The sequence below is a fragment of the Aythya ferina genome (genome assembly GCF_964211825.1).
Source record: "Aythya ferina genome assembly, chromosome: 1".
NCBI classification, from domain to species: Eukaryota; Metazoa; Chordata; class Aves; order Anseriformes; family Anatidae; genus Aythya; species Aythya ferina.
This window is the reverse complement of record NC_140296.1, coordinates 146,712,767-146,739,094: the sequence shown is the minus strand read 5'-3', so window position 1 is coordinate 146,739,094 and position 26,328 is coordinate 146,712,767. Positions and strand designations below refer to the sequence as shown.

Sequence of the window (26,328 nt, the reverse complement as noted above, 5' to 3'; positions counted from 1 at the left end):
CAGTAAATTTACTGTGGCACATTCTTTGCACTGGTACCACACCCACACCAGGTGAGACTGAGGCAGCACCTACACACCTAACAGGGCACAAAGAACTGGAAAGATTCTGAAATAGAGCAAACTCTCATACCTCCAGAAGCTGACCGACGTAAATGTAACTGCAACACAATGATGTGGAAGGCACAGAGCCCAGGCTGCGTGATCAAACTTCCCTTCATATATAAGGGACAGGCTCTTAGTAACAAAAGCTGAGGCTCTTATCTAATCATTCCAGTTAATGTTTAAGTCAAGTTGGAAGAGACTAAAAGAGCAATTCTCAGGCCCATGCCTGGAGCAGAACAGCTCTATCTTGGACTCTCCTTTCAGGAAGCAGACGCACACATCTGAAGCAAAGCCAACCCTTCCTCTCCACCAGTCAAACGCTCCAACCACAGCCCTGTTTTGTGAGAGCAGCTCCTCCACAGCTGTAGTTCAAAGAGGGCTGCTGCTATGGGTGGGCATGGGCTTCTACATATGCCAATCCCCAGAAAGACAGGTTCAGCTCAAGGTGTGGTGGGATTTAGAACTCACTGCTTTCCGTACTGACTCCTGAAGCCATTTTCAGACACCTCTCTGGAGTGTATAAGGACTAAAACTATGACAGGTGATGCTGAGATATGCAAGTCCTTGTGGAGCTGCTTCATTCAGGGCAAGAGCCCCTTTTACTTTAAAGTACATCAGCTTTTAAGAAGAACTTGCACGCTTCAGATTTTTACACCTTGTTAGCTCAGGCCAGGTAGGACCTTCTAAAGTTATTGAGTACACTTTAGTGATACTGTTCCAAAAATCAACCTCAAGTCAACTGCCTGCACAAGCAGTGTCAGTGCAATCACATCAAGCTGCTGCCAAGCAGCTACGGACACTGACTTGACCACCAGTGATAAACTGGATACCCCTATGAATTGCATACTCCTAGATAACAGCAACAAGTAGGGGCAGAAACTTCACATATTTACAACTCTTCTCCTGTTTCCTTGCTACAGCTGTGCGTATAAACGGCTTGGCCTATTACAGTTATCACTGCCCCATCTGGCTCATTTTGCTTACCTGCAGCACCCTCAGTACACCCACTATGAGGTAAACAATTTCAAGTCAAACCAGAAGGATGTATTCTTGCACAGGGAGTGAAGCCAAGGCACTTCAAATGACAGCATGCATTTTTTTGTTTTGTTTTGTTGTTTTGAAGTCAGGATTTTTTGGCGAAAATTCATGGAGTCTTTATACCTTTTTCATCTTAACACTGCTATAAATAATTTCATAGGCCTCTTCAGTTTCTGTATCTTAGGTATTTATTCAATATATACTATGTTTCCTTTAAAAGAAAAGCTGACAATGGGTGTAGACTGTTCGGCTCATCTTTTCATAGTCACATTCCTCAACACGTCTGAGTACATTTCTAGTAGGTAACTACTGTATGCAGTTCAACAGAACACTTCTTTCTGAACACACACAGGCTTAAGGAAGCATGTGGATTCCCAGGCAGTGCTCAGGCTTACTGTACAAATAGCATTATGACAGGAAACTATCAATAGAGTATGTACTGCAGCTGACTTGGCTCAGGACAATAGGAGTTATACCATAGTGCAGACAGTAGCCACCTCTGTTCTCGCTAAGGGCTGATCTGTTCCTCCGGCTGTTCAATGGTCTCAGCTATCCGTTCAGAACACGTTCTTTACGTTACAGGCTCTTTTTTGGAAAGGTTGTAACAAAGTTAAAACTTCATGTTAGCGTGACAGGATTCTTCATTACTTAAGAGTAAGTGACAAATGCCTTTGTATTACACAAACACACATGCCACCGCCACCCCTCCCCACAAATCATCAAGCTAAAATACAGAAGCTTCGAACTTAAAAGAACAGACAGACCTCATTTAATTTTGGGGGGGTTGTTTGCTTTTTTTTGTGTGTTTTTTGTTTGTTTTTTTATTTGGGAAAAGTGCTTCTTACAAAAGGCAGCTGCAAAACATTACATTATAGACCTCAGAACAATTTCTCATTCCAATTAAAAGTGAAAGGAGAGGCAGTCTAGGGGACAAGAGCAGCAGGAGAACAGATCACGGGGCATCCACGAGTCAATAAAAGACAGCAATAACGTAATGCAAGGTTAAAATTCCTGTACTGGAGCTTTGGTGGCAGAGTAATTTCTCAATGCAAATTACAGCCCAAAACTGCATGACTGACTTCATAAGCAGTAGCTCACATAAGCCGAGCAGCTTTACCAGGCAACCCGCCCAGCTCAGACGCTGAAGGGCACGCATACCTCGGCCCAGCTGAGAGGCACGCTGATTTCCTAGGAAAGCTCACGGCTTACGTGGTTGCACCAAGTTCTAAAGTTTAAAGAGCAATACAGCTAAAGGGGCCTCTCTGGTGTTCCTCCGACCCCACCTTGGCTAACCAGATTTCTGCTCCTGGACAACCCTACTAATACACATGAAAGAGAGCTGGTGTATTAAGGAGTTACACATGATAGTTAAGATCATTGCAATAGACTGAGCTGAGACCACTAAATCAGTTTCATGTCCAATTGGAGGCTAGACTTCATGCACCAAGAGGGGATGAAAGGTGGTCTTATTATTTTTTAACTTATACAGAGTCTCCCCATCCTTGAGGTCCAACTCTACATTTATCTGTATATACACATAGAAGTTCTCCTTTCACTAAGACATTATCCTTTCATGCTAGACACAGTAAAAACCCGGAACATTCACACCTGGTTCTGGTTACACAGTAGTAATAGTAATGTGCAAGTAAACAAGAGACCAAAATCACAAATGAAGATGTGTACATGAGGGGGCTGGAACGAGCTGATGCCAGAACAGGTTTATTTGTATCTGGTCTGCAGTCAGAAATATTGATATAAGGACAGAAGAATGGCCATCAGCCAATTTACATCCCCACTGCATGGCCACTGCTCATTTTTGTATCTGGGCTCTTCAAAATGAGTGTGGAAGTCCTGTAAACACTTTAACCCTGGAACTGGGTGAGCTCTGTTGGGTACATAGATGAAGCAACAAACCTAAGCTAACTGTTTGACAGTTAAATTCATTTTTACAAAAACTAACATTTTGAAGATTTCTTGTTATTTGTTTAAACAGAGGAAAAACAACACTCCTGGGATGGGAGGGGGTGGGAAGAGACAGACCCTGGGTAAAAGTTATTACAACAGCACCTGGAATTGATAGGCCTGCCTAGGAGAAACACAGGCACTGCCACAACACCACAGGTAATAGCTACTGCCTGAAGCCAAGACAACAGTCCACACTCCACTGACAGGTGCTATAGATCCAAGTCATAATAATCTTCCAGCTCATCATGAAACAAGTCCCACTCGTCCTCGGAATCTGTTAGCTCATCATCACCTCCTGCTGCCAACAGCATGAGCAACATCTCACCAAGCTCAAAGGTCACCACCTCGTCTTCATCGGTCTCAAATGGATCACCATTCTCCCGCTCCTCGATGAACTCCCAGAACCGATTCCTTCGCTGGGCCTGCAAGTGGAACACACGCATTTCCCCAGGTGACCAGGTGGTACAAGACAAGAGTCTTCCCAGGGGCTGAACACCATCAGCCTCTGGTGTACTTTCTGACATGTAGGAAACCACGGTTCTCCTTCAGAGATATACTCACCTCTGGTAGAATCTACCCTTGCACATCCCTATTAATGCTGCCCAACATTTTACCTCAGGATGTTGGTGTAACAGTAACATTTTTTTATTATTATTATTTTATTTATTTATTATTTTTTTTTTTTAAGTTCGCTCTTTTACACCTTGGCCTCCATCACTCCCAAACTTCAGGCCACCCCCTCCTTCAAATTCACCACTACACATGTCTGTCAGAAAAAACAGTTTTCCTATCCTCTTCAAGACAGATTTAACGCACGCCCCTCTTGATTTGTCTCTGTATATTCAGATATATACAGAACACAAATCACCACCACTAACCCAAAAGCTACTTGCCGTTCCTACTTTGGGTCTTTGCGGCTCCTCTTGACGGCCATCAGGATATGCATGTTTGTAAAAACAGTTCCCTCCAAACGGGCAGCTCCCACGGCCTTCGTCAAAATACCTGCATGGCTTGTTGCTGGAAAGGAAAATATCGCAACCCTTACTCACAGCAGACCCAACCAGACTACAGAACTGCATTTACCTACAGTCCAAGGGGATCTCAGGTATCATTTGAAGCTGAAGATACTTTGTCAGTACAACACCTACGCAAAAAAAGGGTGTATTACACAATGCTTGTACCCAGCAGGTGTGGGTCAATGCATGCACAGGGGCACAGAGGGCTTGCACAGCACAAGCTGTACCACCTTACGGCTACACCACCGGTGCTTTATGTGTACAAGGGAAAGACTGAGGTCAAAGTACTTAGGAACAGCTCAGTGACTGTGTGGTTGCATGCATTTGCAGGTGGGTAGGTAAGGATGGACTTCACGAGTGGGAGTGGAAAGGAGATATGAGAAGGCTTTAGATCAGCATCCTTCTCCATGTGGGCCCTTATCTCTGCGGTCTGAACTTGACAAAAGGCTGCAGTGCTCGTACCTCATTGCCTCCTTGTATTTCTGAATGAGTTTCTGCTTCTCTTCCTTCTCCTCCACCCAGTACTCACTTGGAATGACAAAGTTAGATGTGATCCGACATTCTGGGCAGGACCTGGGGAATGAACAGACTGTGCTGCAGAACTCCACATTACAGGGTGCTCTCCTACACAAGTCACAGCATATATCAATCTTTACAATCTATTGTACAAGTGCACTTACTACATGGGCTTTTTGGTCCATATTCTCTCGCACATGAAGATAACCTAAGCTCTCTTCGAGAACTCAATAGCAATGGCAGCTGGTCTCAAAAAAACACTTCACACAGACTCCTTTTTCTTTAGCATTAAATAAATTTATTTTGTTTCAATTTCTGTATTTATTTTACTGGATTCTTTTCTTTAGAACAGCCTTTAAATGGAGAAATTGTTTGTCAACTGATTAATGCCCTAGGGCGGTAATGAATTAAGCAGCATACATTCTGAACTGGTTAATCTGTTTTCAGATTCCTGGCTGGGTGTCCAAGACAAACAGTAACCAGCGGACAACACGCTACTAAATAAATGAAAGCCATTTTCTACCATTAAGTGACTTTTGCAAACTTAATCCACATTAACCAAATCAGAGTGTAAATGTTACCCCTTAACAATTACTTCACTTCCAAACTGAAGTTAGCATGTATTAAATGCAGTCTCTGTGCAGGGGGGGAGGCCTGGTGCAAGTTGTCACAAGTTACCAAGTTCTTCCATAGCAACAAATAGCACAATCGAAATGGGAAAGTGCCTCACTTTATAATCTTGCTCTCAAATTGTTTAGCACTCCTCCACTTGCGGATGCACTTCAGACAGTAAGTGTGGTTGCAGTTGGAGAGGATCCCAAAGCGGCGCTCACTAGGATTAGCTTTCTCATACACCACCTCCATGCATATCCCGCACACCATGTCTTTACTACGCTGGACGGCAAATGAAAGCTCCATGTCCTTCTCGTGAGCTTCAATGCAAGACTGAAAAGGAGAGACAGAGAAAACAACTACAGAGACAGCTGGTCACCTGGTGAACTTCAAACAGGTTTTAAGCTCAGTTTCACTCTTACTTTGCATAAAGAATGGAAAATGATTAAGCTGCAAAGTCTTTATCCTCAAAAAAATAAACATTGCTTAGACAGTGGGAAACAATTTAGAGTTCAAATTCACTTCTTCAGACACCGCTTTTAAACATCAGAAAAGCAATCTGAAAGACCATCCAGTTTTATTAGGCAAAGAACAAAGCTTTAGTATCTTCACCCAGACTGCTCTCCCAGCACAGATAAGGAAACCCAGATGCTTTTGAATATGGCTCTGACAGGAAACAGTCCAGTTTACAACAGGAATTTCTTTCTCTGTCTGACCTGCATGCACCTTCAAATCAAAGGGTATTAGTAGCAAGTGATTACAAGGAGCTAGGAAGCAACAACTGAAGGCTGTTTAACACCAGACAGCTGTCTGCTTACCTTTATGTGCTGGGATCTCTGGGCAGCATCAATGGGATGCAAGACCTGCAGCCCACACATATCACAAACATCCCCATGGATATATACGCAGTTTTCTCCATAACGACATTCTCCTACTGCGGCGTAGGGGCACAGTTGCTTCTTCATCTCCTCGTTTTCTTCCTGCTTCTCGTATTCTTCCTCAATCACCATTCCATCCAAGGTTCCATCCAAGGTTCCATCCAAGGGTAACTCAGTGCAGGAAGTAGCAGCTGGGAACAAAATTAAGGATGGTAAGCAACACGTTCAGATTTATAGCATTAGGAGTGTGTTTTAATGCAAAAAAGTCTTCAAACAACCCTGCTCAAGTTATGCAAATGGATTAACAAAAAAAAAAAAAAGAAAGGCTTACTTCAGTCCTAGTTTCAAACCCTCAGTACGAACCAACCGTTATTTTTTCACTCAAGAAAGCAAGACTAATTTCTGGTGCAATTTGTTCTTTCAGTTCAGACAAGATTAAAGCCGTAAAGGTTTCAGTGGTCAGATTCAAATCCATTTACAGGCTAGGTCTACACCACAGCTACTGAGAACTAGTGATATTTTCAAGAGCATTATGCAAACCACGGGTCAGCAGCAATTAAGTAACATGAAAAATCTCACTGCTTTGAGAATCAGTTCCACATCAGCTAACATCATTTTTCCTCCCCAACAATTACACAGCTGAAGCAACAGAGTTGTATCCAGCAAAAGAAATGCCAAAAATGGAACCACCACACAAGTAGTTCCTCATGTGCAGGTTAATAAGCCATGTTGCTGATCAGCATGAAGTAACTTCCATTTCTAGACTCCCAAACACCTGCATGAAGAACAGAAGAGCCCTGTCCAGATCCCTCTAACCTTAATTTTAGGTATTTGCAAAAAGACACCACCCAAGACAGATATCTAGTCTGGATTTATCAAAACATCAGTACCAGACATACAAACCTAACTTAAAGAAACCCAGTGATTTTCAAGGTACTCTCATTACATTCTAAGCTAGCCATCAATTTTGAAAAAAAAAGCTGAAACACAAAATAAATTCCCTACCTTACTCTAAACATAACTGAAATCAGTATAGCCTCTCTTTGCTATTTAGATAGGTTCTGCTTCAGACTTCTCCCTGTTCCTCTTGAAAACACGTTTCTGTGTCACCACAAGCCAAATAGCCTTTTGCGATGATGATAAAGTAGGATGATAAACTAAGTTACAAGACAAAAGCAGTTCAAGCATGCAGGAAGATAACAGAATTATTATATCCAGAACAAATACAAAAATACAAGGAAGAACAGCAACTGGATTTTATAACAATCACTGGTTATATTAATAAGAATGAAAAAGTCTTACGTGCTTTTGAAAGTGGAGCTTTAAAAGCTCAAGATTTGGAGACGGAAGCACACAAGCAGAGGTATACTTGGATTACTAAGAGTAAAGGACACTTTCTCAAAAGGAATCAGAGGCTGCACGCTCACACAGATTTTACCCCATGAAATAAAGATACAAAATAAAATTACAGAACACCCTGACTTGGAAGAGACCCACAAGGATCATTGAGTTCAACTCCTGGCTCCACATAGGACCACCCAAAAAAAAAAAATCAGACCACACATCTGAGAGCATTGTCCAAACACTTCTTGAACTCCAGCAGGCTGGGTGCTGTGACCACTGCCCTGGGGAGCCTGTCCCAGTGCCCGGCCACCCTCTGGGTGCAGACCCTTTCCCTAACCCCCATCCTGACCCTCCCCTGTCCCAACTCCATGCCGTTCCCTCGGGTCCTGTCGCTGTCCCCAGAGAGCAGAGCTCAGCGCCTGCCCCTCTGCTCCCCTCGTGAGGGAGCTGCAGGCCGCCATGAGGCCTCCCCTCAGCCTGCTGTGCTCTGGGCTGAGCAAACCAAGGGGCCTCAGCTGCTCCTCAGTCATCTTGCCTTCTGGACCCTTCACCATGTCCATTGCCTTCTTTTGGCACTCTAATGCTTTTATTGAAACTAATAAACGTCTATCAGCTTGGTAGCCTTTAGATATAGAGGAAAGAACAAGCAGGTCCTGGAGAGCTCACAGTTTAAGGGGAGAAGCAAATATCAAAGATTAGTGCAGGAAAAATACTAGCTCTCAAAAAAAGTTGAAGTTCACTTCCTGCTGACTTTGCATAGTAGAACCATTTCTGACTTCCGACGTCATTCATGCTGATCTTAGACAAATCTGTTTGCTAGTAACAGTCACAACTGCTTTTCAGAAGTATAAGTCAACTGTTTACCTGCTCATTTTCAGCAAAATGTTCAGAAACAGAAAAAAGAAAGTCTTCATTACCTCCTCTTCTCTATGAGTTCTAGTTACTCTTCCTTGATGTTAATTCACAAGTAACCATTTACTAGGGTTTTAACCTTCTGCCCAGCTAAACGCAATATGAAAATTTGTACCCATTAATTGAAATTCCACTCCCCTCTACTGGTGTTTCAGATGTATCACCTTCTCCAAAGGTAGTAACAAAAATCTCAACTACCAGTCAGTTTCTATACCCTCAGCTATCATTTTTGCCAGTGTTTCTAGTTAATTCAGAATTCTAGTTAATCTAGTTAATTCAGAATTCTAGTTAATGCTATCAGATTTTATTTTTTTTAAACTAGCAAGGAAGGAGAGTTTAGTGGATATTTCTTTGAATGGGGCTGGCAAGATTTTTATTTTTTGCAGTTATACATCCCTGGGAAATGTGTACTTTGAAATCAGAGGCACATTTGAGATTTTTCTTAATGGAGAAAGTTTCCAGAGTCACCCGCACTCCTCTGAGGAATATCCTTGGCCAAATCTTTATGCAGGAAGGGTTTTATTCGTTTAAAAGAAAACACACTTCTTACTTCAAGTTCTTTGAAAATAAAAGCTTTGAAGTCTTACCCCAAAGCCTGATTTACAAACCCATTTATTTATTTATTTATGCTAGGCCACAACAGGAGAGAGCAGAACTTCAAATTTCGGCAAAGTATACAAAACTTTTGCTTAAGCAACAAAAAACTACAATACTGAAGACTGAAATCATCAAGCAAAATATACAGTATAGCTAGTAATCTCCAGCCAAGTCCACAATACCACCCTTGTACAAAAAAATACAACCAGTTCTTGTTGTCTAGATGTCTAGCCACTAAGACACAGCTCTGTGAACGTCAATCTTCAATAATGGCTTTAGGTACCCCTATGGGATATGACAGGGTAGGAGGTAGGAGAACATGCTGAAAGTGACATTTGTTTCCAGTCTCAGTCTTCTGTGCAGTCCCAGCACTTCCCCTCAGCTACAGCTCTATTTCAATGACATAAAAATGAAATTACTCTTTTTACTTAGTAATAAGAGGCATACTTAGTAACAATACTAATTTACTTAGTAATAATTACTTAGTAATACCTAATACCTTCCATAATTTGAAGCCCTGCATGAACATCTCTTGTATCTGCTACAGTTTTGCTCCATGTTGTTAGAGCCTGAACATGAAGAGAATATGGTTACTAGCTCCTATTATAATGGATGACAACACATCTAGGCAAAGAGGAAAAAAAATCTCTCCCATTCTGACGAACTCATTAGGAGAACTCTGAAGGCATTAGATATTATCTCATCTGTCAGTGTGAAGCTGTGCCTATAAAATAAGTATTTGCTTTCAAGACCTTTCTTTCTCCAGCTTCAGCCCACGCTATATTCAAATGTTGATCTCTTAAAAGGATTATTCAGATTACTTGTTTCCCTTAATAGGGTACACAGAACAAGAGCATTCCAGTCCACTTAAACCCACTCCAAGAAGTTTAACAGTTCCTTCCATGAAAATCTTCCAGTCTTCCATTTATGAAGTAAGACATATACTTGGTTAGCATATTCTGTTAGTAGATCTTTTCAGTGAAGTTAATCTTCTCCTCACGTCCACCATTTAAAAGGGAAAAAAAATATATAGTCCTCTACAATGGAAGACAGCAAGTCTCTCTCCATGCTGCAGGAATTCTATACATAGAATCTGAATGGGAAGAGTTGGGCTAAGTGCATATTGCTTGCCTCAGAAAATAAAGGAAAATAGTATTAGACAATCAGGAGTATTAAGCTTCAAACACTAAGTCTTCTGCATATAAGTACTTCTAGACAACTCCTGAAACTCTACTATGTTGATTTTTTTAAAAAGTGTATTAAACCTCAGGCCATCTATGGAACAGAAACTTCCATTCTTCTAGTGAGACCACCCAAAACCACTAAACTGTGGTATTGCAGGATGAGCTCATCTCCTAATCACCCCTCTCTGTGGGAATCATAAGCATGTACCTCTCAAGGCACAAGCATATTTTAGCAAACCAATGTGAAACTGAACAAAGGTGTCTTCAACCTTTTTTGACGCTTTCTGACTGAAATCTTCATGAAAGATACCTAATGAACATTCCTGAATGATCTTGACCTCAACTTCTCTCTTGACTCCAGGACCACTTTCCTGAAAATCTTTTCACATAAAGGATATTCTTCAATTCAGCTTGATGCAACACACGTAAGATCCCTAGAAGCCCAGGGAAGAGGCCTGTGCTTTAATAAATCTTCAGTTAGGAAACAAGACAGTATAAGACATGTTAAGATAGATGCCTCAACTTCTAGAAATACTGAAAGAAAGTCATCCTATATAAACTAGCTTATTGCCATCAATTCACACACCTGCTTTCACACTGGGACAATTATTGCCATCCAGTACATATACATCTGGCAGCCAAGAGGGCAAACCACATTATGGGGTGCATTAAACACAGCACAGTCAGCTGGTCAAAAGAAGGGATTCTTCCACTGTCTTTAGCATTGGTGTGGCCTCACCTCGAATATTGTGTACAGTTCTGGGCTTCAAAATATAAACAGGATGTTAAGATACTTGAATGCATCCAGAGGAGTGCGACAATGCTGGTAAAAGGGCTGAAAGGCATGTCCTGTGAGGAGAAGCTGAGTACACGTGGGTTGTCCAGTCTGGAGAAAGTGACTCAGAGGCACCCTCATTGCTCTCTGCAACTCCCTGACGAGGGGAAGTGGAGAGGGAGGTGCCGGACTCTTCGTGCTGGTAACTGATGAGAAACACACGGCACTGGTGCAAAGCTGTGCTGGGGAGACTCAGACTGGATGCTAGAAAACAGCTCTGTACTGTGAGGGTGGTTGAACACCAGAACAGGCTTCCTAGACAGGTGGTTCATGTTCCCATGCCTGTCAGCAGTCAAGAGGCATTTGGAAAATGCCTTTAAAAGAAATACTTTAACCTATGGTTAGCCCTGAAGTGGTCAGGCAGTTGGACTTGATGCAACCCAATTCAGCGTTTCTTATATTGCCACCTTTCTGCTCTCCCTCAGTTATTCCAGAACATCTAGCAGACGTTACAGCAGCAGAACAAATATGGAAGCGTGGTGCACCTGTACCTCAAAAACTGAGTATCCAAAGAATTGTCACTATTTTCTTTGCTAGGCCATGAGGTCATCTTCAAGATAGTGCATTTAGTCACAAATCAGAGATTCATCTGCATTAGCAGAATGCCTTGTCTTAATGGTAAAAGATGAGCCACTGCTAAGAAGCATTATCTGAGCACTTTATGCCCAGAATAATTTGAAGTTATGTCATAAAGGATATGTTTAGGATTCAATCCTAATTTGATTATTCAAGGCCAAAAGTCTTTAGTTTAGACAGCCAGGTATTAGAGATTATGCTAAACACAAGCAACCTACGTCCCCTCTAAATTTAAAGTCTTTGTGCTACCTGTTTGCAAGGAAAGCAGATGACAGGTACACTACAAACAGTCCAGTCCCATATGATGGGCCATACTGGGACTCACTGAGAGCGAGTCCCAATCTCACTCTCTAGATGATCCATCTTAGTCTCATAAAGTTAAGTCTCAGGTAACTAGAATACACAATTTTCAGCCTCTGGTCTGAACTGCCATGGGGTTCATGAAAGCAAGCATATGGTTTCAGATCATTCTGCGGGAATCTGCACCTCCACTGGAAAAACCTTTACGAGTATGCAGAGACTGTCTTTAAGCATACCTGGTTTTAGAACATCATGACAGCAGTAGTAACTGATGTGGAATGATCCTATTATTCATGCCAGAAAACTCAGGTAGAACTTCATGACAGAACAGTTGAAGTGATTCATAAAGCTGAATAGCTACACTCAACAAAACCAGAAGCATTAAAATAAATGCACTATGTAGAAACTGTTGACCCTTGGCAGAAATTTACTGTTATCCCATGATCAGCTTACCACGTCCACAGTATGGCTGCCCAGGGACAAATTCTACAGCATTCACCCAGTCTTCAACACCTACTCCTGCAGCTGCCATATCTAAATCTTCAGCTTCTAACTCAACAAGTTCTTCTTCAATGGTTTCATCAGGGAATGATGCAAGGTCTGAAGAGACTGAGGGATAAATTTTTTCATCTGGATTCACAGTAGTCACATCTTCTTCTTCTTCTTCCTGTATCAGTGGCTTGGTGTGTTCATATCTAAAAAGTTAAAACACATCATGTCAACTCATCACAAAAAAGTACTTCCAATCCCTCTGGTTGCTTTATGGACGTCAACCGATTGCGATGTAAACACCCTATAATGAAGAAAGATCTAGAAGTGGCTTGGAAGAGAATGCCACCGATGACCCTTTACACAAGTGGATGAATTTCTGTAATGTGTCAGCACTGCCTACAGAAATCAAAGGTACTCTGGCATTTTGTAAGAAACAGAGTAGCACACACAAGTTTTACTTAACTTACATAGAATGAACTTCAATTATTTCCAAAATTGGTGATGTACCTGTCATACACATGCAGTATTATCAAATTTAGTCTTTTCAAAGCTGAATGAACTCACTAACAGCAGATACTGCTGTCTTCATCTACTCGGTGGGACGGAACAGAAAAATCTTCTTAGAGGCGCAGTGACAAAATGAGAGCCAGCAGACAAGTTCAAAGTGGGAAATGACAATAAGTTATTAGAAGAAAAAGAAAAAAATTACCATGAGAGTAGTCAAACACTGAAACAGGTGCCTAGAGAGGCTACACAATCTTTGTCCTTGAAGATAATCAAAAACTTGACTGGACAACGCCATGGGCTACATGACCTGCACTGACTTACCTTGGCATCTTGCCTCATTCAGATTTTACATTGAATTTCAGTAATCCCTTGAAACATCTCCATCTTAATGTGGAAAACAATGCTAAGAACACTTTGATTCTTACCACCCCTGAACAACAGGGAAGCATTATTTCCCTCAAAAGTATCTTCCAGCAGCTAGTAGACTACAAAGATAATAATTAATTCTCCCATGAAGTCTTAGATATCTGCTGACTAATTTCAAGGATGAAGGTAGAGAATTCTTGGAGATCACACAAAACCTTTAAGCAACTGTGATTCATTTCCCTTGTGTCAGATTGAAAACAACAACGCATCACAGTTCTTGCATATTAAAGAAGTGCTCCCAGCTGAATGTCAGCTCTGAAATCTCAAGGAAGCTATGAAATGAGTTTAAAACACAAGCCTCCAGACCTCTGTGTCAGTGGTTTCCAAAGCAGGGTACATGCACTCCAGGTGTTATGCAAAAACAATCCACTGGAATTCAAGAATAAAGTATCAGAATTTCTCTATTGAAAAAAAAAAACAAGGGAATTAAGCTTTAGCAATATTTAATATATGGATTGAGGCCAGCATCCTTACTCAGTCCATATGTCAAAGGGTCCCGTCACACATGGTATGCAAGGTGTACTTAAGGAAGGGCAGGTGATCCATAATGCAGAGGGACTGACAGCAGCACCCTCGCTTGGTTACATTTAATGTATTGTAACACTGCAGTTTATACCTGCCCCATTAAATAGTATCACAGATTATATTATCAACTTTTAACTCACCCTCACAAAACAAACAAGAAGTTTAAAAAGATTCCTGCGAAGTAACTGTGGATTGAAGATAACACAGAATGTGAGCACAAAACAAGATGTCAGAGCTGACACTTCCACTTACTACGAGCTCTTCCTCAACCACGGTACAAGATTAAAAACAGTGATGACCTAATCAGATCTGACAAAGACTTGGGAAAAAAAAATCAAAAATTACCAAGAGGACTGTTTGAAATACACATTTGTAATACAGATCCACTATTGTTCATAACAAGCCTTGCACCAACTGCACATTAGGCCTTCAGGTACTAGCTAACAATAGTATGAAGCCATCACTGTTAACAAGACATTTAAGAGCAAAGCATTCTGAACATTAAGACCAACTTTTATAACTTTTTCCAGAGATGTTTCAAATCATGTGATAATCAAATGTTTTACAAAAAAAGCGACAAATGTCGAGAAGTGTCTTTGAGGTTTCTTAAATAGTAACAGAAAGACAAAAAGCCACATACAGATCAGAACACTTGTTCTTCCTGATATGGTAAAAACAGCTGAAATAATGCATGGAAAACAAAACAGCAACAAATGAAAGCCTTCCTGTCAGTAAATACTGTTGGGAGACACAGAACACTGCTGAAGATTCAAAGAAACAAGTCCTAGAACAAATTATGCAGTGTGGGAGGTTTACAATAGAGGCAGATGAAAGTACTTGTTAGTAACACATCTCAGCTTATGGTATTCAACAGTTTCTGTTTCAACAAGGAAATACGTGAACTGCTTTTTTGTGAGCCACTAAAGGAGAGATGTACTGGAGAAGATGTATTCTCAACAGTAAATGACTTCTTTAATAAAAACTATGTTTTATGGGGAAAAACTGCACAAGTGTAACCATTGAAGGAACAGCTGAATTGACTAGAATAAATAAAGCGTTCCAGGGTAAGATTACAAAAAGCTCCACACGCAAAATTCATTCATTGCATCCCTCCCAGGCAAGATATTGTAGCAAAAGAGTTGGAGCCAGAAGCACACAAAATGCTACAGGATGTTGTCGATACGGTTAACTTTACAAAAATGAAGCCTTGAAAACAGCCAAATCTTTCCAATATTTTGTAATGAAAAGGAAAGTTACAATGAAAACCTTTTGTACCACACTGAGGTTTATTGGTTATCTCACAACAAAGTGCTTAAAGGAGCTGTCACATATGAGTCACACATTTTTCTTTCATAAGACCAGAAATGCTGCAGATCTACTGAACTCTTCGGTGATGAGAAGTGGCTGTGACTAGTATGCTACCTAACAGATATTTTCAAAACACAAACACAAATACTTAATCTGCTCCTTCAAGGTAGGAGTGACATTTTCAGAATGAGAAATTAACTGCTTTTTGAAAGAAGCTAGTGCTATGGAGATGACATATTGAAAACGGCTGTTTGGAAACACTTCCATTATTGTATGATTTTGTTGCCAAAAACAATGAAAGCATGTTACCCATGGAAACACTCATATTTGTACATTTTAAAAACTTCTAAGCATGTTAGAAGATTGTTTATAAATCTTCTAAATAGTTTCAGTGTGCCTTACACTCATTTGATTAGTTTGCAAGAGAAATTGATATCAGAAGTTAGAAATTTACTAGCCAAATTTCAACAAAACCTTTACATACTTGGTGGACAGGAATGAAAAATGAGCATCACGATTTAGTAAATACAGCCAACAACTAAATTCTTTTTGGATCTGCATATCTTTGCGAGCGATCTTTTTTCAGTTTTAACAGCCATTAAGGCCAAATACTGACATAAACTGAGCTTACAACCAGACCTTCAAAACACTGCATAAAAATGTTAAACTGATTTTAAAAAATAATGAAGCATATTGAACCACACTGCTCTCAGTAAAAAAAATACAATATTCTTAGTGAAAGCAAGGTTTTGCATATAATAATTGAAAATCTGTGCAATTTTTAGTGTACATAATCTATTATGTGTACATAATAGTGCACATAATTATGTACATAGTGTACATAATCTACATTCATTAGAGTTATGTGCTCCAGAGTCTTTCACTGGTGGCATACATGATCAAAGAAGTTGAGACCACCAATCTACATGACTATGAAAGCAGCATTGGCAGATACACAGAAGGCTAGAAGTTTATCTTCCTTATATATAGTTTTACTTTCATGCTTAACACACTGCTACTAACTGTGAGCTACCAGGTCATGATACGAATTTAATCATGTGTAAGAGCTGCAACAAGATAATATTAAAACTTACCAGGAGTTGTAACAAAGTGAATTTAAGATGATGTAAAAAAAAAAAAAAAAAAATCCCCAAGCCTTTATGAAGCTTTGCTACACTAGGAAAGCATTAGTTTCCTTTGTTCACACATTTTTGTTTCTCTTTTTCAAGAGCATAGACTAAGTTATATGTTTTCATACCACAGGGTCAATTTGCACAGGTAGCAGTTTAAAAACCTAGACAACTATACTCCAGTTACTTTTTCAGATGTGACAGTTTGTCTGAACAGCAATTCCTGAAGAAAGAATAAGAAAAAACACATTCATACCTGTTCAGGCTTCATCATCTACCAAATGTTACTCATTCATCAGTTCAGCCAGTTTGAATGTAGTCTCAGATTTCAACTCATCCCCTCAGATCATTACGAAACAAAATCACATCCTGACAACTGCTGCTTTTATTGAAACCAGTTCTCTTCTCTCCTTGTCTCACTTTTACTTATTTTCAAAACCAAAGCAAACACTATAGTATTTAAAATACTTTAAAATATATGTTTTTTTCTTCCCATGAGCTCTCTACTCAGGGACTTGGAATGAAATTATTCCCCTACAGCATGGTCTGTGGCATTTCTTTACCTGCAATGATCTCCGTAAGCACAGCATCCTCGCTGATAATACCTGCACACCATGGCAGACTGACTAGTGGACAGGTCATGGGAGTAGCGACAGTTGTCTCCTTCCTTGCAAACTCCATGCATGAAATACCTGTAAGACAGAAGATTACTGTGAATTAAGAACAAACATTGAATCTCTAAACACAGCACTAGGATGATGAGTTATTTTATAAATCAAGGTGTGCTGAATTAAGAACATCACTAATGACTCATGGGACTATGCCCCAGTATAAACACACAAATAAGAAAGTCTGAAAAAAGATGAAGCCTTAGCAATTCCAATGAACTGCACTGCATTTATAGGGGCTTATGCTTAAAGAAGCCTAAAAAAAAAAAAAAAAAAAAAAAGGTAAAGTAAACCTTATCCTGGGCTGGGGACAAAGTTTTAGCAGTAGCTCCTGTGTTTTGACACAAGCAAAAACCTTAGACAAGCCTACCACTGAATCCGACATCAAAACCAGCCATATCCTAAAAGTTTCCTTTAAAAGGAAAGTCTATTGTTAATTTGTAAATATTGGAGCCAGGAGTAATTTCCCAAGAATGCAATACATGTTGTTAATGGATAGTTATATTTGACTAAACATGCACATTAGTTTTTGCCATAGGAGCCAGATAATCAGTAGGAGCACCCTGCTTCAATACTGTGCTGCCTGTCCCAAACTGGACACTTCATTCGATTTTAGCATTTCAAATAAGGCAAGTTCAGTCAAATACCCTCAAATTCAGCTGCTCAAGCAAACTGAACAGTGTTTTTCCATTTGGTTTAAGTTTTAACCCAGAAGACACAAGCTTCTTTACATTTAAGGCCTTGTAACTACTGAAGCTATGTACGCTCAAGAGAGCCACAAACAAAAATGCAACTTAAAGTACATCTTACCCAATCAACACAGAAGTATTAATCACCACCACCACCCCCAAAAAACCTACGTAAGAACTGCTTACTAATAGTTCAGCTTACAAAAGGCACTGGCCCTCAGATATGAAGCAAGCTGCAAACTTGTCGCAAACAGATTTAGTAAACATGGAAAATTGTTCAGGTTTTGGTCTCATACAAATCCTTAGCTTGTCTACAGACCGCTCGAGTGAGAATTCAGACTTGGAAGGGTACAATCTGCTTCCATCTTGCTGCTGAATGCTGCAGGCCTGCCCTCCTGCTACACACTGGCACCTCTCTGCATTGGCACTACCCCTGCTCAGCAGCAGCACCAGGTCCTGTGAGGCAGGGGAGGAGATGACAGGATCACCTTTCACAGCACATGCTAAGACCAGGAGGGCTCTTCACAAAAAAAAAAAAAAAAAAAAAAAAAGCACGTTCAAGTCGATACCTGTACACATACAGGGTTATTGAACCGCATGAGCTTCTGCATGGGTACTCAGACTGCTGCGTTGTTAGGATGCCAGATAAATCAAAGGCAATACTTGGCCAAACGACACAAGCCAAGCTCTATCTGTAGCCCAATACCAGGGAAATATTTGAACTTGAAGCAAGTCTTACGAGGGCTGACAGAGGGTATGCAAAACCAGTGGTTTACTCAAGGTACTCAGAAGAGAAAAGCTAATGTGGTTTTATAAGCCACCAGCTGACGCTAGCCATCAGGCTGAAATTCACACCTCAGAAATGCCACCTGGCTGTGTGCTGCAGCTACACAGCCAACCAGAGAAGAAACACAATCCTAGGGAGAAATAAATAATAAAAAGGCCAGATGACACTGCAGGATATTCTCCCCAGAGCAGGGAGTAGGTTCGTCAGGTTTGCCAGGTGGCTGCACCAACAGCTCTGCCAGCACACACCAGGAACAGGGCACTGAAACAGCACAAACCACACGCCCCACAAAGACAAGTAAGAACCCTCCACCCAAAAAACACACACAAACACGCCGACACAACCCGCTCACCTGCCTGCAGACAAACCCACCTCAGGGCCAAGAACCCAGCACGCCAAGCTCATGGAACCAGAGCACAACCGGAACCCACGGCTGCTTTAAGGAGCGGGACCCACACCAGCAGGGGCAGGAGCAATTCGGGGGGTTGCCAGATGTCAGTCACTAGCTCTTTAAGGGTGCTGTCTCCACCCGCGGCTCATTTCAACACAGCGCTGCTTCCCCCGTGTGCCGGGGCAGGCAGCTCCCCGGCCGCCTGCTGACTCAGCACGGAGCTGCCTCAGCTCTCACCCGACATCCCTCGGCAGCTCCCGCGGTTATTCTTAGCCCGGATCAGGTCGCCGCTCAGACCCACCGCAGCCAACTGCTAGGGCTGAGAGAGGCAACTAGGAGAAAGGCCACGGCTGAAGGGAGAACTCCCCAGGAGCACTTGATCAGAGCACTGCCCTACAGGCGCTGAGCCAGGCTCTCCCACTGTCACAGAGCAGACACAGGCCCAGTGCCCTGCCTCCCTTCCCAGCTGGTGTTGGGAAGTTCGGAATACCCACATTTTAATGACCTGGATTTCAGCGATGCCTAAAAATATAATAATCCACTACAGATTCTTTCCCCTGCTGTTAGGATGTGATTGCTTCGATCACTTGCCATTTGCTGGAGCAAAAACATGCTTAATGGCTTTTATTAAAAAGACACCGCTATTTGTAACACGGGTAACTGCAGCCTAAAATCCTAAGAGCTACCAGCTTCTTTCCGACAGCTTGCTTAATATACATTAGGCGTTTTCACACGTGTAATCCTCTTAGCGAAGCCACTCTGCAACATTTTCTCTCCACAGCTTGAGGCTTGCAATGGCTTTGCTTGTTCAAGGCGTGGCTTGTCCTTTGCCTCAGGTCCACCTCGTTCTGCTCCCAGGTAACCCCGTTTTGTTCCTAAGCTACGGGGTTTGCCGAACGGGAAGGCCACACCTGGCAGCATGCTGAGCCTCCCCCACAGAGATACCACCCTTGCTGGCAGATGGGAGCCTTGGAGGGACACGGGCACGGCTGCTCCGGCTTCCTCGGGAGGCCTGGGCGGGTTGTGAGCCCCTGGGGAACGAGGTGCTGGGGGAGAGGCCAGGCACGCGGCTCCAGCGTGGCACGCGGGCACCCAGCCACCAGTGCCTGATGAAATTCAGCAGGAGCTAGCAGCCTTACGAAACAGGGGAAAAGCAGGCCTCGGCGGTATTGATCTGCTCGTCCCTTCCTCGCTGTAACCTTCAGCAAGCAGCTAGCGGGGTGTCCGGAAGAGAGCGGCTAAGAAGGGGCGATGGAGCAAGCATTTCAAAGGCCTGTGCGCCACACCTTATCGCTCGTGTTGCACCACGTTAAGGAGGCACATGTCAGTGAGTCAGGTTCTTCGTGCTGAGAGGCAAGTAAATACCTGGTCCAGGCTCTAAGGAAGAGCAACAAAGCTACACACAGGCAGGCAGCTCCCAAAACACAGCGATTTGGCTGCTAGGGGGGTTTATTTATGGTCAGCTACTGAACACACAAGTAAATACAATCAATTTACATCAACTCCATGAGCTGATTATTTCTTAAGTATTGCTGCACAAAATCTGGAAAACCCAGATATCTGAAACTATCAGCATCAAGTCCTGGGTTTAAACGTTGGCTATACCCCTGCTCAGTAAAGTTACACATCCACCTAAAACTGGAGGGGCAGAGACACTTGGTAAGGACTACCATTCCTTTTCTTATTTCAAACATACCAGTAACAAAAGGATCAAATATGAATTGAGTTATATTTCATAACTACTCGTTCCCCTACATCTTAGTCCAAATTAAAGGATTTTTTCCCCGCAGCACAAAAGCCTTGAAAACCGCTGAGCCATAGCGATGTAACAAAATTATTTCTCATGACCTATTAAGAAACAGGATGAATCCATCGTTTTTCATCCAGAGGTCTAAACCTCAGCTGCAGAAGGGCACTATCCACAGAACTACAAGTCTCGGGGACATCAAAGTCCTTCCTCTTAGTCATCGTGTCTCCCGCTCCAAGATGGCAGTCGTCCATCCCAAGGACACCACCCTGACGTAACAAGAGCAATTAAGCAACTAATTTAACACATCAAGTCTCCAAAGCAGCAGCAAAAGCTTCCCCTGGCAATTCTGAAACTCTCACTTCTGAGAAAACAGTATTCCTCCATCAGCCACAAAATGCAGAGTATTTGTGCTGAAGAGAGCCCCATTTCTCAGAAGTTTTTTTAGGCAGTATCTGCTGCCACTCCTATGGCAATTCAGATAAATAATGCCTGCAAACACATGGAACTCTGCAGTGTTACTCAAACCAGAAACTGCTCTAGATGCTATACTGAAAAAAACTATTTTGAAATGCTTTTGAATCCCTTCATCCTGCAGTTAAAACCTCTGGGTCATTCATAAAGGTAGAACAAGGTTTAATAATGAGAAGTACGTTATTTTGGTAAGAATTTGATTTCCCTGAGTTAGGTTTCAATAGGGTGTAGTCCTTGTTGGCTTATCACACAGCCCCAGAAGATGGAGTTGAATTGTTAATTTCATTTTAAAGCCCGAGGAAAGCTCTCTGGCCTACAATTCGAAGGGCCCACTAAAAACAAACAAACAAAGAAATGAACAAGCAAGCAACGGCAGGGCTAAGAGGATTAGCCAGGAAGAATGCAGGGGCTCATTAGGCCCGAAAGCTGAGATCTCACTCTTGTTTAAGCTCGCGTTAAAGCAGGTAAACCATTACAAAGGCCCAGCTTTAACTTCCCACTAGGCCTGGGCGAAAGAAACGCATTCATTAGGCCACCGCGGCGGCCCCAAATCAACCCCTTTGCTCCTGCAGCACGGCAGTCGCCGCCTTCTAGCTGATTCATTGTTAGCCGAGCAAACACACGTGCACACAGCGCAGCCCGGCCTCGCGGAGCCTCTCGGCCTGCCGAAGGGCTGCGGCACAAAGGGCTGGGGGAGCAGCCGGGGCCCGGCGGCGTGCAGGGCGAGGAGCGCGGACGGGATGCGGATTTTTATTGTTTTATATATTTTTTCGGAAGCAGCTCGGATCACATTCACCCGTTAAACTCGACGTGGAGGGGTTTTATGTCGGGATAAGCGGCGGGGATGCACACAAGGCGCCCTCGCGGCCCTCTCCGCAGTGCCGCAGCGGCGCCATGCCGGGGCGGGCCCGGTGCCCCCGCACTGCGGGCGGCCGCCTCCTCCCCCCCCCTCCCCCAACACCGCGGGGTCACCGGTAACCGGCGGGGGAAGGAAGGGAGGGGAGGGGGGGGGGGGGCGCTGCGGCGGCGCGGCGGGGGAGGGAGCGGTGAGGGGAGCGGTGACGGGAGGGGAGGGGTAATGGCGGCCGCGCGGCGCCTACCTGCAGGTGACCTGCTTGGTCCAGCCGCCTCCCGGCCCCAGGGCGAGCGGCGGCGGCACGGCGGCAGGCCCGAACAGCGTGCCCGCCTCCTCCGCGGCTGCCGCAGCGGCGGCGGCGCTCGGCCCCAACGCTGCCGCTGCCGCCGCCGCGGCGCCCGCCGCCGTGCCCAGCGCCACCGCCTCGGCCATTACTGTTTATCCCCTCACGGCCGCAGCCCGGAACTTCCGGCAGCGCGGCCTGACGGGCGGCGGCGGCGGCGGCGGCGGGGCGGGAGGGGCGGGGCGAACGGAGGGCACGCCCACTCCGCCCTCCCTCCGGCCCGCTGATTGGTTGGGTTTGGGCGGGAACGCCTCCACCCCCCCCTCTCCCTCGCCCGCCTTCCCGCTGCGCAGCGCGGACGTTAGCAACGGCCGCGCAGGGCCGTTAAGCGCGGCCCCGCGGCGGGAAGCGGGCGGGCGCGCGCGCGGCCCCGCGGCCTTTGTTGGGAGGGCGGCGGCACAAGATGGCCGGCCTCAGGCGGGGGGGGAGGGGGGAGGGGGGAGCCGTGCCCTCGCGTGGCCCCGCCTGGGAGAACGGAGCTCGGGAGTTGTGGCTGAAATAAGCCAAGCACACACACACACACACACAGCGGTGTGATCAACCTGGTGGTACACACCGCGAGTAAAAAAAAAAATGACCGAAAAAAATAAAATGATTGGGCTCCGCGGGCAGCGGTCTGGGCTGAGAGCAGCCCTGCAGTACGCTGTACTGCGGCACTGCAGCAAGCCCTCACAGAGAGGAAAAAAATGTGTTTTTTCCCTCACACAGCACCCATTCCAGCCCCTCACAGCCCTGCTTTCCTTCCCCCAGCTCAGCCCGATGAGCCCATAGGCACCCACAGGGACCTGGAGGCCCACGGGCACCAGGGTGTGAGTGCTTTTCCCCGCACTCACAGGGGTTTGAGGGATGAGAACCCCATCAGCACACTGGGGATGCATCTCATTGTATCCTTCAGGGGCTGGCAGTGAATAATCTTCATCCTGTCCAGCCCCTGAGTCATCCAGATTTAGTCATTGCCTGTTTCAGATCCGGGTGTTGGGAAATCGCGGGTACATGTGTGGTAGGGTGTCGGTGACCTGCTGCAGGCGGCAGGAACCGTGCCAGTTCTATAGCCCTTTCCCATATCCCTAGAAGATTCCTTTTATTTTTCCTTTTTTTTTTTTTTTTTTTTTTTTCTTTCTCTGATGTATTTTCTCCTGCATTGTCATTCCTGCTGGCAAAAACTGACCGATATCTTTTACAACTCACACAAGTTATCAACTCAAAAGACCTTCTACTTTCCAGTGTTGCCCCCGAGTAATATATTTCGGCAATGTATTCAAGTAAACTCAAATTTCCTGCCCCAGACTCATATATACAATTCACATCTTTATATGCAATCATTTTATAAATTATAATGTGGGCCAAACTTCACATTCTGTTTTTTATAATTATTGTTATTATGGTGAACGTTGTGGCGTGCCTTCCAACTTTCTCATCCTCCATTACTCCCTGGATATTGTCCCTTTTTATCCAAGACAAAGTTGAAAAAAAAACCTCCGAGAGTAAGAAATCCATGTCACTAGTAGAACAGACATGAAGGAAATAGTTGAGTTGTGGGGGAAAAAAGAAAAAAAAAAGTATTACTTTGCATTAAATAATAGTCTAAGTTCTCCTTCTGTGAGTTGCAATGTTCTTTCTCTGTCTTGTCTGTAGTCATTCACTGTCTACGTGTTTATCAAGCTCTGCCTCGAGGCTAATCAGAACTTCACCGGTTATAACAGAGATGTCAGCTGACATCAGATTAAGACCTTGATCCAGGTTGTCCATGTCGCATTTACAGCTGGGACCAGCAGCTGACTCTCCTGAGATGAGCGGCACAGTGATCGATGCCAGACAGTGAGCTCTGTTCCACAAAGCCCCGTTATAAGAAAGCCAGGAGGTTCAGTGCAACACTGAGCCATGCGAGAGCCAGGAAGACCTTTTGAAGGAGTCTGTTTAATACCAAGAAACTGATCTTCTGCACATGATTCCATCACAGTACAGCTTTCATACAATGCTACACTGCAACGCAACGCCAAAAACCACACAGTATTTGTATATGTTCAATCTTATGTTAGAAGGATCTGGAGGAAAACAAAAAAACAACAAAAAAAAAACTTCCTATTAGAAATTAATCAAATACTCTCTCACCTAAGCCATTAAGATAATCTGGAAAGTAATTTCAGAACCGTTAGAATGATCATGAAAAGCTGCTGATAAAAGTGCAAGAATGTAAGCCTTCAAAGACAAATTAAATCACAAACGAGCAACTTCTTTGGGCCTTCATGTTGGTTAGATTGGTTTCTTACAGAGCAGTCCTGGCATGATGTCCAGTTCCAGACACTATTATTTACACAAAGATAAAATAAACAGTTAAAAAATGTTCCATATGATTCTGCATGTTCCTAGGGCATCTTTTGTATACTTAATATTTAGAAGAAAGCTTAAGAATGTACGGTGACATACCAGGATGTAAATACCAGCTTGCAGAACCACTGCAGGTTAATAGACTATTATAAATCAGGTACAAGGTAAAGGAAGTGTCCCAAGGCGGACATGCCAGTGTGACAAAACTAAAGCAAAGCTTGTTATTTCCCTAATTTCTTCAGCAGTGAAACCCTTGAGAGAAAAAGGGTTTCAGAGGAGCTGGTAACTCGGTACAGATCAGTCACAGATGAAAATGCAAGGGTGGCCTGGGAGCGGCTGTGGCCTGAGGGCCCGGTTCCCAGCAGGCTGTAAGAATTTGTCATGGCGATTTCTTTATTCCCAGCCGCTCCCAGTTCACCCAGCAACCAGTTTAATATTAACTTCTGCTTCCAAGGCTCTGAGGGGGAAGTACTAACAGGAAACTCTCCGGGTTGCTGCAGGCGGGCAGTACTAAATGTCACCAAACGTAGCAAGCAGAGGGGCAAGTTTTCCCCACAGTTTCTTGCAAAAGCTCTCTCCAGCAGTTCTCTGGGGCTTTCTTCCCTTCTCCCAACCAAATGCACACTATGGTCCTCACTGCTGCCCTGTTCCCTAAACCACCATCAGCCATGTAACCCATTTCAGAAATGTCCCAGGAAGAGCATGGTCAGCCTACCTCTTGGAGGCCAGCAGGTATCAAACTGGCCCATTCTTTTCCTGGTTTAGCAAGACTCAATTGCTTTTATAATGAAGTAAAAGATGAAGTTAGCCCTCAATAATTTTCTATATATACTCTTATTTTTGCAGTAGTAAATCCAAAAGACAAATGCAAAAACTGGGATGTACACAAGATTGCAAGAAGCTGCTTGAGTGGCCCATTTTTGTCTCAGAGACCTGCAGGCAGGTTCAAAGGGGAAAGCCAAGCTAGAAATCCAGCAAGCTGAGGGGCTGATTTCCCCCTTGGTTTGAAGAGAAAAATGGTAAATAAAGCAACACACTGTTACCCTGTCTGTGATACCACAGACTGAACTGGGTGCCCATGGTGTAAGATCATCTTAAGATGAACTTGATCTTTATGAGAGAGATGGAAACTCAGAGATCAGCTTGATTATGAGGTCATCTTGCCTGGTAACATGCCAAAAATGTGATAATCCAGATATGTTTCTACAGAACTGCAGTGCTTCCAAATATATCTAATTGAAATTAAAACAATGTCATTATGATTTGAATATATTTTTCAAAAATCTAATATTATCTACAGATTTGGTTTTCAATACATCTGGCTACTCATCCTCCCATCTTCTCAGGAAGAAGATACTGATCACAAAATCTTCAGCATCCATTTATTGTACCTGAGGATGCAACCTGTCGTTCCTGCAATTAAATTCCCTGCAGACCCTTTAGCAGAGGTCAGAGGTGGATTGTCTTTGTAACTTAGCAATCTTTGCTTGAAGTCTCCTTTAACGTGTTTATTTTTGTAGAAACTAAAAAGACATTCCTTACTGCTGAGTTAAACAAAAGTTGCAGAAAACTTCTTTAGGAAGGGACAAGTGTAAAATATGAAGACTGCTTCAAAAACTGATGTTTTACAATTCCCCAATTACTATAGTGCAGTAAAATCAGTTCCCTGACACTGATTACTTCAACTTAAAAGCAGTGCACTGATAATTACTTTTGCTAGTTTTATGTTATGCATGGAGGTTGCATAGAATCTTGTCTGTCTTTTAGCCTGTAAACCAACGC

General features: G+C 43.3%; 1 protein-coding gene across 2 annotated transcripts; it reads right to left on the bottom strand.

The window, feature by feature from the left end:
- Nucleotides 1–1,310: 1,310 nt before the first annotated feature.
- On the bottom strand, nucleotides 1,311–22,364 carry MKRN1 (makorin ring finger protein 1). 2 transcript variants are annotated; one of them, XM_084520665.1, is made up of 8 exons: nucleotides 22,120–22,364; nucleotides 16,827–16,955; nucleotides 12,329–12,570; nucleotides 6,068–6,318; nucleotides 5,368–5,582; nucleotides 4,584–4,694; nucleotides 3,999–4,122; nucleotides 1,311–3,527 (listed from the first exon to the last, which is right to left on the bottom strand). In XM_084520665.1, the coding sequence occupies exons 1-8, from the start codon at nucleotides 22,305–22,307 to the stop codon at nucleotides 3,315–3,317; spliced, it is 1,473 nt and encodes a 490-aa protein (XP_084376791.1). In that variant the 5' UTR covers nucleotides 22,308–22,364; the 3' UTR covers nucleotides 1,311–3,314. The 2 variants fall into 2 exon arrangements, with proteins under 2 accessions (XP_084376791.1, XP_084376792.1); XM_084520666.1 differs by having other exon boundaries at nucleotides 4,008–4,122; nucleotides 22,120–22,362.
- Between the last annotated feature and the right edge of the window lie 3,964 nt (nucleotides 22,365–26,328).

Bases quoted from the DNA above. Each gene is read 5' to 3' on its own strand.
- MKRN1 (XM_084520665.1), bottom strand. From the start codon at position 22,307: ATGGCCGAGGCGGTGGCGCTGGGCACGGCGGCGGGCGCCGCGGCGGCG. The intron at 6,319-12,328 runs GTAAGCTGATCA...TTTTGTTCCCAG, and splicing joins GCAGCCATACTGTGGACGTG to CTGCTACTTCCTGCACTGAG. The intron at 3,528-3,998 runs GCAAGTAGCTTT...TTCCACTTGCAG, and splicing joins AAAGACCCAAAGTAGGAACG to GCCCAGCGAAGGAATCGGTT.